Here is a 13,387-nt window from a genome sequence, read left to right as displayed (position 1 = left end):
TTGCCTACTGAAATGTCTTACCCTGCCTGTGAAAACCATAGCGACCAGTCAGTTTCTCCTTTATTTTGGAATTGCCATGGCAGACCGTTAGTGGACCAGCTGAATGTACACTTGGGTACAATCAGCCTGCTGGATTCTCTTGTGATTTTCACGAGCAGCTTCTATAGGAAGAATTTGATTGATTCCCCCATCAACAGTGTTGATACAGGAATTCCGGGAGTCTTCTCCTGGCAGGGGCAGCCAGTAAATATCACTATATGCCCATTAACAGTCCGAATCGAACGGAGATTCAAACCGTGTATGGCCAGCCTTACACCTAGAAGGATGTGCATGGTTGGGTTATTGTATGCTCCAGGGAAATGGCTTACTGGTTGCACTCCTGCCTTGTAGCACTGTGGTTATTGGTTCAAATCCCAATTACAACAGAATGAAATCAATTTTCACATTACATTGGATAAAAACAGGAGGACATAATTTATTCTATAAAATGTATAATACTGTTGATGGTTTCTAACATCACATTACTGCAAGAAATTATTACAAAGAATGACTCGAGTACAAGAAGGATTAGAGCAAAGACAGGAGGCCTACGGCAGTGTGTCAGCAGAGTTTCTTCCTTTGCTTGATTCTTCTTTGAATTACTTGGATAAGGCTTACAGCTGAAGGCTCAGGAAACAAATGACCATTCCTATCATTCACATCACCAATAAAACACAGACTAGTTTAATTATCTAGACATCTGACTGCATAGCAATGCTGCCACCTATGGTTAGGACAGGGTATTGGCAACCTGTTCAATGAAGCTGGCCAGATTGATGTCTCTTTCTGATAAACCACCACATTCATGAGTGCTCAAAGTGATATGAACCTACAAACAAAAACATATTTAACATATTAATAATACACTAAAAATCACTGTCTATTAGCATGTATTAATACTGAAGCAAACGTACTACACAGTATCCTATCACATCAGCAATAGCTTTCCTATATAGACAGCAAGTATTTGACGGACTGATCCTGAGTACAGCACTTCAGATAAAGGTCTGTCACATTCATAATAAGGAGCCGGTTCACACGAGTGCGATGCCAGACATTGCAAGTGATCCGCACGGTTGAACCGCATTGCTGTGCAGATCACATATGATGTCTGTGCGATGCGATTTCAGCCATACAAACTGTAAGGCTGAAATCGCATCGCATTCACATCAAAATGGTGCAGTACCCTTTTTTTGGTTTGCAATGGAATCGGATCGCATGTGTGTTCACACCTATGCGATTCAACTCCTGCACCAGTTCACAGTTCGCACTGCGATCTGCAAACCAATTTGGGGGTGTCATTAACTTTACATTGACACCCTCAGCAACTCACAGATCTCAGTGTGAACCAGTGTGCAATTCTGGTGCAATGTGGGAACTGGCACTGAATGACAGGTTTTCCCACATCGCACTAGTGTGAACCGGGAATTACTGCTTTTATTTGAGACAAGTACACACTATACAGCGATATGCTTTTTTCATATTTCACGTCGGAGGTTTACAACTGCTTTAAATATTGATTATTGAAAGGAAAGCAGTACTTTTAACAGAAGCCTTCAATACATCGTCAGTCCTGGTTAGTAGAAGCATAATAAAATTTTAAATATTGCAGCTTACCCATTCTTTAATACGGTGGCCGCATTCATTTTTTAGTCCCGGTTCACATATATGCAATGAGGGAACCCTGACAACCCACTGCGAGTTCCCGCATCGCACTCAACTCGCAGGCAGTTCACACTGCCATATGCGAATCGCTGGGGGTGTCAATACATAGTTAACAACACCCCCAGATCAGTTTGCATATCGCAGTGCGAACTGTCAGTTTGGACCTGAATCGGATGGCATAGGTGTGAACACCCATGTGATCTGATTCTGGTGCAGACCCAAAAAAAGGTTCCTGTGTAAGTCGTGTCCGAATGCGATGCTAATTCAGCCATACAATCTGTATGGCTGAATTTGCATTGCACAAACATCGCATGTGATTTGCAGAGCAGTGCACTCAGAATCACATGCGATGACGGTCATCACATATGTGTAAACCGGCTCTTAGTCTTTTTTCCCCCCTTTATTTTTTTTGCCTAGTGATCCTAACAACGCTCACTCACTAAATACCTCCTAACTTTCTGTGATGGGAACGAAGGACACCTATTAGCAAACGTATGTAGGCATTGGACACACCCCCTGCCACGCCCCCTTAAAAGGAGAAATATATATATAAAAAAAAAATAATAATAATGATTAGTTAATCCCACAAGTGCTTATTTTAACACTACTATTCTTTTATATTTGCTTTTGAAATGTACAAATAAGCGATTTAGATGAAAATTGGATGAAAGGTTTAGCACTGGGAAACACTTTTTGAAAGATAAAAAGTGTATATTATATGCAACTATATAGATCAGACCAAAATGAGGGACAAATGAGGGACAAATGAGGAAGAGAGAGGGACATTGCCCCAAATCAGGGACAGTCCCTTGAAATCAGGGACATTTGGGAACTGTCACTGTACTGTATCTATCGTTGTCACCCTGAACAAGAAGTGTTAGAATTAGAGAACAAACCCCACTTCTCATCTCTATAAACATAACCAGCTGAACACTCAGCAAGGTAAGAGCCCAATGGATTTCTAGCAGGATCAACAGGAATTTTGATGCATGGACAGATAAATATACTATTGCAAGTGTTTTGATATAACAGAGCAAATGGGAACTAAAAAGGGAAATTTATTGTTGGGATTTACATATATTTTAAGACTGGACATAATAACATAGTAGGACAGCACCAGGAGCTGACTGACAACTCATGGGGCCCCCGGGCAATAGGAGATCATGGGGTCCCCTGTGTCCCCAACCACACTCAAGCCACACTCCGGGCCGGATTAAGAGCATCATGGGCTTGGTGCTGAGGATTTTGAAGGGCCTTAAGGGCCGTGCCTTGGCATGCACCCAGAGGAGGAAGGGTGCAGCTATGCATGCCTAATTCAACATGGGATGCTGTCTCTGAAGCCCATAAACACATCCATGCATCGGCAACTGTCCCTCCTTGTCCGGCCTTCGCGCTGTGTGGGGAGGTTCTGAGGGAGCTGCCTGGGGAAGCGAGCATAGAAGCCTGACTTCTGTGTTTACAAGTGACAGAAGAGCGGTAACAGTGAATATGGCCAACCCGGGGCCTATATAAAGGTAGGGGCCTGGAGCTGCAGCTCCAATAGCCCCTACGTTAATCTGGCCCTGGCCATTCTACATATTGTAGCTCAGCTACATAGAGGGTGCATTTAAATATCTACTGCAGCATAGCCTGCATGGAAGTTCCTGGCTTCTTTCCATAGAAGCCACTGGGCACTTCCAGGTTTAAAGATGGCTGCTGCTGCCATCTTTATGTCGCCACCTGGGGCTTTTCATATAGGCAATGGGCCTGTGTGTAAGATCATAATTTGGGCACTAACAACAAAGAAAGAAGCAAAAATTGGGTGTGGTTTTTGGGGTTGTAACCTGCTGGTTACATAGTACAGTAAACAAGATACTTAATGACTGACTGAGAGGTTGATTGCCTTGTGCGGCCATTCCAGAGAGGAGAGGGGGGCGAGAGAGAGAGAGGGGAGAGGAGGAGAGAGGGGAGAGGAGGAGAGAGGGGGAGAGAGAGAGAGGAGAGAGGAGAGAGGCCCAAATATGCTGCCCCTGTGTGACGTGTGGAGACGCTAGTGGGGCCCCCTACTGACCCCAGGCAGTGACCAAGTGCCTGAATAGGCAGTTCGGGCATGAGCAGCACTATAAATTTCCACAAGGTAACCACACCATCTCATTCACAATTAATTGTCCAAGTTCTGGCAATTCCCCAACCTATATACCCTTACACCAGAACCCCTAGTAATCTAGGTTGGTGCAGTCCCAAGACATAATGATCAGGCAAGAAAAAGGAGGGGGGGGGGGAACCCCCCACAAGAAAGTCATGTAGGGACACTCGGGTATTCATTTCAGGTTAATTTATGGATTTGAAAAGGTTATACAAAAAAGGACCAATTATAACAAAAAACCATCACCAACATAGTAAAGTTTGACAACCTTGTCAATATTAAAAACAAAATCTTCCCACTCACACACCATGCCGAGCTTAGGGCACCCAGTAAGCAGAATTCCTGCATTGGAAACAGCAATTTATATGTGACTAGCACTCTCCAAAGATGAACAGCCATTTTAATTAAACCCTTTCTTGCTGGATTGGATCTCAGCTGACCTCCATTATACCTGATACCCTACTGCCTTACTTACCCATTCCCCTATTGGGGCCACTCATATATACCTTTATAAGACATCCGGTCACAATTACATGTTCAATAAATTGAACTTTATTTATTGAATTTTGAATGTGGTGTATGAATGATTGAATGAATGGGTAAAGCATGCACAGCTGCCTTATTCCTGTTTTGTTTTTAATATTGACAACGTTGTCAAATTTTACTATGTTGGTGATGGTTTTTTCTGATAATTGGGCCTTTTTTGTATAACCTTTTCAAATCAATATATTAACCTGAAATTAATACCCGAGTGTCCCTACATGACTTTCTTGTGGGGGGGTTTTCTCCTTCCGCCCTCCTTTTTCTTGCCTGAGCAGCACTAAATATTATTTATATGATTTGTTATCTCTTTAGAAAACAAATTATATAGTATAATTACAAATTACCTCTTAACACCAATCACAGTGGTCAAATTATATGGAAGCGCTACCTCCCAGACATTAAAGTCAATTTAAAGGGCTCCCAGGAGGTGGTGTATGTTCTATATCATGTGGCCGCTGATTGGCAGTCACATGATCTGGGGCCCGTCCTGCTAGTCCCTGATCAGAGGCTGTAACTGACAGTTGTGGGAACTGGGAGCGCGCCCTCAGCACACAACCTCAGGCTGCCATGGATGCATAAGTGTGGCAGCAGTAGGGCATTAAAGCCCACTTTTCTTGCGTTACGCAGAATACAAGAGGTTAAAGGTAGAAAACGTGCATTGAAGTGACAATTTTTGAATACATTTGTGTTGACTGCTTTACCTTGTTATAGACATTAAACCATTCCGGATGGTGATCTAATTTTTCAGCCTGTAGTGCCACCCGGGTCATAAATCCAAAGGCCTGCAATGAAATAAAAGGAATTGTACATTGGGGCATACAGGTATACGTACTGAATCAAGCTGTACAATGCCAAATTAGAGAGCTTTTATCAAAGCTAACTATCAAGCCATCAAATGGCTGGGAGCCATAGCTGATCTCGTAAGCAACACCATGGCAAATGCAGATCCAGAGGCTAATATGGCAGCTTCCTTGGCTGTAAAGGATAGGCGGGTTTAGTTCCACTTTAACATAATTTACTGAAAGATATCCATAACTGAAGTCAGTAAACTTCCACCTTCTAATATGTAAAGCTTGGTATACACACATTTTGTTCTAAGCTTCTGTTTTAAGAAGAATTGATGTTCTAATAGTTAGTGCGGTTGAATCCATTTTCATTTTCGGCCGCAGTGACCAAAGAATTTGAAAAAGCAGGATAGAATTTTTTTTATTATTTATTTATTTTTTTCCCCGAAAGAATGAATTTCTACCCGTTAATGTGTTTTTTGTTCAGTAATATCCATTCGCTCCAAAAATCAGATGGTAAAAGCCAATTACATTTTGAACTACTTTCTAATGACATTGGTCAAGCCGTCAAATGTACTGAGAATTTTGGTACAAAATTTTCTCTGAAAATCTAATAGTGAAGAGCCAGCTTTGGAAAGATTATCTAGAAATTCTCTTTATCTTAGAGCAAAACTTTCCCGGGTGATTCTGAAGCAGAAATTCCTTGCTGCTACAAATCGATGCGGCCACTGATTAATTGATTTGTAGCTAGTGATGTAATCGCTATAGTAGCTGAAGATTTTGTCGCAGTTACGGGTCAAACCTGTGCTAAATCATAACGTTATTGATCGCAATTTGTAACTAAGCCCCAGAGGTGAATGAAGAGTGATTGGTAATGGCAAGCTTGTCAAAGACATAAAACGCTGCACAAACTTACCGAATCACCGAGTTAACAATTGCTATATAAATAGCTGGTCTAACGTGGCCCTTAGGGCCCACTCATACTAGAAAGCCACGCTGAACGCACGCACAGCCGTTGACATATTACGCACTCTACTTATTTCACACAACTTTATTGAAATGTCACCCGCATTTCAATAGAAGGTATTGTAATGTATTGTGGTTTGCACTGCAACCCACTGCACTAAAATAAATCCCCCCCCCCCCAAAAAAAAAACAAGATTTATGAATAGAGTATGGGGCAGACAAAGGAAAGGACCAACCCCCTCCATTCATAGATGGTGTTTCATTCATTGAAGACCTTCTCTAAGTGAGGCATCTGGGCGGAAAGTACCCGGGCATAGTTGGGCACTCTTAAAAAGTGCTTATGGCAACACCTTAGTTCTAATAATCGTGCCACACCGGAAGATTATGGTTTGGCCCGTGAGGTAGAGGGCCCGTAGTAACAGCTGGCAGTATCTTAGCAGCAAAACAGGGAAAAAAGGGTAAATATCTTTCAAAAAAAGAAAAAATGAGGTGTGCTGCTCTATCATGCATATACGTGCCAATTCATAAGTGAATCCAATAAGAAACTATCAATTGGCCTATTTGATTATTTCTTACTGGATTTACTTATGAATTAGAAGGCACTTATATGCACATTAAAAGATAGAGCAACGCCTCTTTTCCCTGTTTTTTAGTTTTGTAGTGTAGGGGGAGGCCATCTTTGTGAGTTTATCGGTCAGGCTTTGGGAGGTATGTAAATGGCCTACACCTATAGCAAAGAAATCATTCAACTTTAGCCAAAGATGCACAGCTTCTTTTTATCTACTGGCTCCCCTTACATGCCTAAGTAGTTTTCTAGTAAAGGTAAACTAACCCTTTAAAACAAAACGTGTACTGGGGTGTTCTATATTTAGTCTTGTATCTTTCGCATTTAACCACTTAAGCCCCGGAAGATTTTACCCCCTTCCTGACCAGGGGGTATTTTGCGATTCGGCACTGCGTGACTTTAACGGACAATTGCGCGGTCGTGCGACGCTGTACCTAAACAAATTTGGCGTCCTTTTTTTCCCACAAACAGAGCTTTCTTTTGGCGGTATTTGATCACCTGTGCGATTTTTTGATCACGCGCTATAAACAAAAAAAGAGCGTAAATTTTGCAAAAATAGCAATATTTTCCCTTTTTTTTTATATGAAATTCCCCCCAAAAAAAATGTAAAAATCAAAATTTTTTAACATTTTCGGCCAATTTGTTTTATGCTACATATGTTTGGTAAAAAAAATTGCAGAAAGCGTATTTTCATTGGTTTGCGCAAAAGTTATTGCATTTACTAACTAAGGGAAAGATTTTTGTCATTTTTGTTTTTTTTTTTTTAACGCGTAATGGCGGCGATCTGCGATTTTTTTTGCAGTACTGCGACATTGCGGCGGACAGATCGGACCCTTGACTGACATTTGACACTTTTGGGGTTACCAGTGACATTACTACAGTAATCAGTGCTATATATATGCACTGTTACTGTAAAAATACACTGGTAGTGAAGGGGTTAACTTTATTTGAGAGGGAGGGGCTGTGTGTGTCCCTAGGGGCGTGATTCTAACTGTGATTGGCTGTGGCTTCAGCTGTATGCAGAGTGATCAACGGATCTACATAGTAGATCCATATGATCATCTCTCATACAGCGAGGAGAATGACAGGCAGCTTGTTTACACAAGCTGCCTGACTTTCTCCCTCACACGCGCGGGGGAGCCCGTGACCACGCGGGAGCGTGCCTCCGGCGGCGCGCGCTCGCTCCCTAGACCCTCACAAGCTAGTGACGTAGCCCTACGTCACTTTGCCTGTGAGGGGCTGACCGCCACCGTAGATAGTCGTGCGGCGGTCGGCAAGTGGTTAATGCTACTTTAGTGATGGACACGTGTCTGTCGGGAATGCGTCTGCCCATCTATGGCCAGCTTTGAGAATAAAATGTCTCATGCTAAAGAGAAAATTTACCACTTATTCTAATTTGCAGCACATTGAAGTCAAGTTTTAAATGAAGCGACTACCAGCAAGGGATAACCTCACCCTTAGCAGTGTGACATTAAAAATGAACTTGCAGATTATACATTAGATTGATCTTAGAATATTTAATACAGTGCCTTGAAAAAGTATTCATACCTCTTGAATTTTTCCACATTTTGTCATGTTACAACCAAAAACGTAAATGTATTTTATTGGGATTTTATGTAATAGACCAACACAACGTGGCATATAATTGTGAAGTGGAAGGAGAATGATAAATGGTTTTCAATTTTTTTTACAAATAAATATCTGAAAAAAGTGTGGCGTGCATTTGTATTCAGCGCCCTTAACTCTGATACCCCTAACTAAAGTCTGGTGGAACCAATCACCTTTAGAAGTCACCCAATTAGTAAATAGAGTCCACCTCTGTGTAATTTAATCTCAGTGTAAATATAGCTGTTCAGTTAAGCCCTTGGAGGTTTGTCAGAGAACCTTAGTGAACAAACAGCATCATGAAAGCCAAGGAACACACCAGACAGGTCAGGGATAAAATTGTAGAGAAGTTTAAAGCAGGGTTAGGTTATAGAAAATATCCCAAGCTTTGAACATCTCACATTTAATCCATCATCCAAAAATGGAAAGAGTATGGCACAAGTGAAAACCTACCAAGACATGGCCGTCCCACAGCTCAGGTGGGAGAATCTGTCCACAGGACAACTATTAGTCGAGAACTCCACAAATCTGGCCTTTATGGAAGAGTGGCAATAAGAAAGCCATTATTGAAAGAAAGCCATAAGAAGTTCAGTTTGCATTTTGCGAGAAGCCACGTGAGGGACACAACCATGTACAAACATGTAGAAGAAGGTGCTCTGGTCAGATGAGACCAAAATGTAACTTTCTGGTCTAAAAGCAAAATGCTATGTGTGGCGGAAAACTAACAATGCACATCACCCTGAACACACCATTCCCACCGTGAAACATGGTGGTGGCAACATGTTGTGGGGATGCTTTTCTATAACAGGGACAAGGAAACTGGTCAGAGTTGATGGGAAGATAGATGCAGACATATACAGGGCAATCTTAGAAGAAAACCTGTTGGAGTCTGCTAAAGACTTGAGACTTGGGCGGAGGTTCACCTTCCAGCAGGACAATGACCTTAAACATACAGCCAGAGTTACAATGGAATGGTTTAGGTCAAAGCATATTTATGTGTTAAAATGGCCCAGTCAAAGTCCAGACCTAAATCCAATTAAGAATCTGTGGCAAGACTTGAAAATTGCTGTTCACAGACGCTCTCAATCCAATCTGACAGAGCTTGAGCTTTTTTGCAAAGAAGAATGGGCAAAAATGTCCCTCACTAGATGTGCAAAGCTGGTGGAGACATCCCCGAAAAGACTTGCAGATGTAATTGCAGTGAAAGGGGGTTCTACAAAATATTGTAGGGGGGCTGAATACAAATATTCGCCACACTTTTCACATATTTATTTATAAAAAATATTTGAAAACTATCATTTTCTTTCCACTTCACAATTATGTGCCACTTTGTGTCGGTCTATCCCATAAAATCCCAATAAAATACATTTACGTTTTTTCTTGTAACATGACAAACTGTAGAAAATTTCAAGGGGTATGAATACTTCTTCAAGGCACTGTATGTGTGTCTTACGTACCCGATTAAAATCCTTGAAATGGAATTCTTTGCAAATAGCATCTCTGCCATCCAGCTCATTCCATCCAACTGCCCTGAGGTTAGGTAAGAGCTGATCCCGTTCTTCCCTGTTGAGTCTGTGAGCCTTTCCAGCCTGTTGGCATAACAGAGATAAATATATGAAACAAATGCAATGTGTAATTTGCTAGAACTTCTAGATGCTTACAGTATATGTCTTCTAGGGTACATTCACACCTATGGGTTGCAGCAACAGTCTCCAGAGCACGAGTTTTACATGTAGTGCATTGTAGCCCCATTTATTTTCTATTGCTCTCCAATGTAATGTATGGTGAGTTAACTATGGTATTCACCCTTCTACACACCAGCAGAGCCTTTCTCAACCTTTTTATCCCTTATGAACCTTTGAAAATATGTTTAGGTTTCCAGAGAACCGCGTGCTAAAATGGAAAATACCTACAGTCCATGGTACATTAATGTGATCAATAGGTTGAAGAGAGAGAGTTTTATATAAAATAATAAGTGTAGCACTGTTCCCATAGGGTTTGCTGTATGATGACTTGTTGGGCCTTCTCTGATTACCTGCAGACAGTCACTTAGGGACAGTTCACACATTCATCCTTACTCCCAATGGCTCGTTGCTTAATAAACAGTCCAGGGGTTTCGGTTTTTGGTATTTATTGTGGAACTTGGATGGGAGAGGGGAATAGTGGGATACTCCAACTTGAACTATTTACAGTAGATAAGGACAACTCTCACTTGGCCTCAAGGTTACTTGTGGAAGCAGTCACACTGCTTTAACCATACATATGTGTATGAAATGGTAAAGTCTTCTTGCTCTCTCTCCAGCAACAGACTTGATGCACTACATTATCCTCAGGACACTCTCTAGCATCCCCTTTACTGACACCCGTCCACTGACTCTTCTAGCTGAAGGTATGGCCCCCCTCAGGACAGGCCCCTTGACACAGATCTGTACTCACTGTACTGCAAAATCAGATCCTTTCCAGTGTCTTCCTTCCAGTCAGCTTTGCAGGCCGCATGGAAACTTCTACAAAGGAGGAGGCAGCCGCCCCTCCCTCTGGGACCCCGCTCTCAAGCTGAAAGGCCCTGAGCACATGTGCCCTTGGCATTTATACAGTATCCCAGCATGCACTGTGGCACTTTCCTCTGCAAATCAGCAGGGCTGTACTAAATGCCTGTGCGCTCACTTGTCAGGTTTCCTCCCACTGTCCAATATTCCTCCCTATTGGACCAGTGTGAAACACTTCGAACAAACTGAGCTGCACCGGAGCACCATAAGCACACCTCACTAGCAGATCCTGCTCTCTGGTAGGCAGAGAACAATATAGATTTACCTGGCAATCATTATGGTATGCAGAAAAGATCCAAAACGATACTCGCTCTCTAGCACCTACCCAGGAAGGTGCTACATCAGTAATACGGCATAGTTCGCATATTTGAAACCCAGAGCTGCTCATTTTGTTATCAAAACCCTTTAAAATTATTTTTTAGTAATATTTTTGAAATGCATAATAACTGCAGAAAAGACAGGCAGTCAGCACAAACGATGTTGTCCTCAAACATTAGCGGTCAGTGAGGAAGTGTCCCCTTACATTGGTGGTTGGCGGTAAAAAATCCCCCATACCTTGGTAGTTAATGTAGGTGGGAGATCAGTCCACCATTGCTCACTGTTCAAGTAACCCCTAGCAACATCGAGAGAAACCAGAAGTTTCCACGCATCCCTGGTTGAGCAATACTGTTCCAACACAATCCAAAATGCAAAAAAAACATGCAAGAATAATGTCTAGTGCACACGAGGAGAAAACTGGAGGAAAAAATAGCGCTTTTGGAGTGATCGTTCTATAATCTGATTATAAGTACACAGCTTTCGAGAGCCGATCACAACAGTTCATGAGAAATTATCCGAAGGGACAAGCACAAAAAATTTTCACTTATGATGAGAGCAAATTATTTTGTTTAATGATAACAGAAAATCGTCCTTACAAAATTGAATGACCAAGACCGCGTATGCTCGGAAACGAAAGATTACATTACAATACAATATCGCGAGAAGTTGTATTCTGTGGTACGAAAATTTTGGTAACTCTAGTAACCTATTCGTTTTCCATATAAAGACTAGTATGCCAAAAAAAAAATTCTAAAATAAAAGATTATTCATCTGATATTCTCATTGTGTGCATTCAAAAAACAAACAAACACACACACTCCCTCGCTGAAGAAGTCCCGCCTACTTTTACGGACGCAACGCGTACGGGGGATGTCACGTGACCCGCGGCCGTCTTTCACTCTTCCGGGTTGGTGGATCTTATGCACGCTCGCTCGTAAACTCTGCAGATATGCGCTGTATTCTCTTCACAAATGTGAGTTGTTTATCATACATGGATTAAAGATTATTTGACTGCTTACAGAGAGCATTAGATCGTTTTTTCTTTTCTCCTATACATATTGGTAACATTGCTTGAAGAGCTGACAGTGCATCGGAGGTGCAATCATTGATATCGCTAAAGGAAGGAAATGTGAGGATGTGCTTTATTTTTGAGATGACATGCTCTTTGTTAAGGTGAGCGGCAGTGTGAACAGGTGGTGGGTTTGCATGAGCACTCGTGTACACAAGAACCTTATGGATTTGCCATAGGACCACTTAACACTGGAGATTTTACCTGCTTATATGGACACCTGTTATCAATGGGACTCTGCATGATCTATTACATGATTTATTAATATACCACTAGGATTGCGCTGCACTATTTTTCTACTACTGCAATAGTAACTCCAAATTTGTAATTCCTAAAAATATCTTATACTTTCCTTTTAAGTAACTTTGTCCTCCTAATATACCAAATGTTTTGATGCCCCGATATAGGATATATGAGACCATCTATTTGTGAAATTTCAGAACCATACTGATATAGGAGACCATCTCTTATTAATCCCTATGCTGTGTTGTGTACATGATGAATGTAAACAGGAAAAAAAGCATGTAATGCTCATTTCACCGTGTGATGCTGATGCGTAGTGACAAAGGATGTCTGGTAACTTAGCAACCAGATGGAAAAAAAAACAATATTGCTTAGATATAGGGGAAAAAAACTGTGTAATAACAAAGCTGTATTGTTAGAAGGAAATAAAATACAGTAATACCTTGGATTGAGAATAACTTGGTTTCAGAGCGTTTTTCAAGACAAGCAAAAATTTTTGGGGGAAATTTTTACTTGATAAACAAGCGATTTCTTGATATACAAGTAGCCTCACGTCACAACTGAGTATAAAAGAGGAGAGAGGCGCCTCTAAGTGTAGCAATATGATTACATTTAATGAATGTACGACATTTAACAACTCACATGGTTGATGAATAAAACAGGCACATCTAAGTATGCAGTCATCCGGGGTAAAGCTGTCTACATAGACGTCCTCTGCACGGCCATCAATGTCATCCCTTCCACACTGCACTCCATGAGCACTTCAAGCCTCGCTTTCCTTTCCCTCTACTGCAGGCTAATCTTCCCTGTTACGATTGCAGACTGACAGCGATGAGAGCCAGTGGTGGGGAAGACAGTCTGTGAACAGCTTTACCCCGGATGCCTGCATTCTTAGATGTGCTTCTTTAAATCCTCAAC

The 13,387-nt window shown here is 41.6% G+C and overlaps 1 protein-coding gene across 1 annotated transcript; it reads right to left on the bottom strand.

Moving 5' to 3' along the window:
- Positions 1-479: 479 nt before the first annotated feature.
- LOC309544078 (pterin-4-alpha-carbinolamine dehydratase-like) lies at positions 480-9,882 on the bottom strand. Its single transcript, XM_082276464.1, has 3 exons — positions 9,751-9,882; positions 5,074-5,154; positions 480-868 (listed from the first exon to the last, which is right to left on the bottom strand). The coding sequence occupies exons 2-3, from the start codon at positions 5,140-5,142 to the stop codon at positions 770-772; spliced, it is 168 nt and encodes a 55-aa protein (XP_082132590.1). The 5' UTR covers positions 5,143-5,154; positions 9,751-9,882; the 3' UTR covers positions 480-769.
- Positions 9,883-13,387: the final 3,505 nt, after the last annotated feature.

The sequence above is a fragment of the Pelophylax lessonae genome (assembly GCF_965119305.1).
Source record: "Pelophylax lessonae genome assembly, contig: HAP1_SCAFFOLD_851, whole genome shotgun sequence".
Classification (NCBI taxonomy): Eukaryota; Metazoa; Chordata; class Amphibia; order Anura; family Ranidae; genus Pelophylax; species Pelophylax lessonae.
Note: the sequence above shows the minus strand (reverse complement) of the source record. Positions and strands in the feature narration are given on the sequence as shown.

What these genes read in the sequence shown, in the direction of transcription:
- LOC309544078 (XM_082276464.1), bottom strand. Translation starts at nt 5,142, where the DNA reads ATGACCCGGGTGGCACTACAGGCTGAAAAATTAGATCACCATCCGGAA. An exon ending in GGTTTAATGTCTATAACAAG is followed by an intron (nt 869 to 5,073) that starts GTAAAGCAGTCA and finishes TTTTGTTTGTAG; the next exon opens with GTTCATATCACTTTGAGCAC.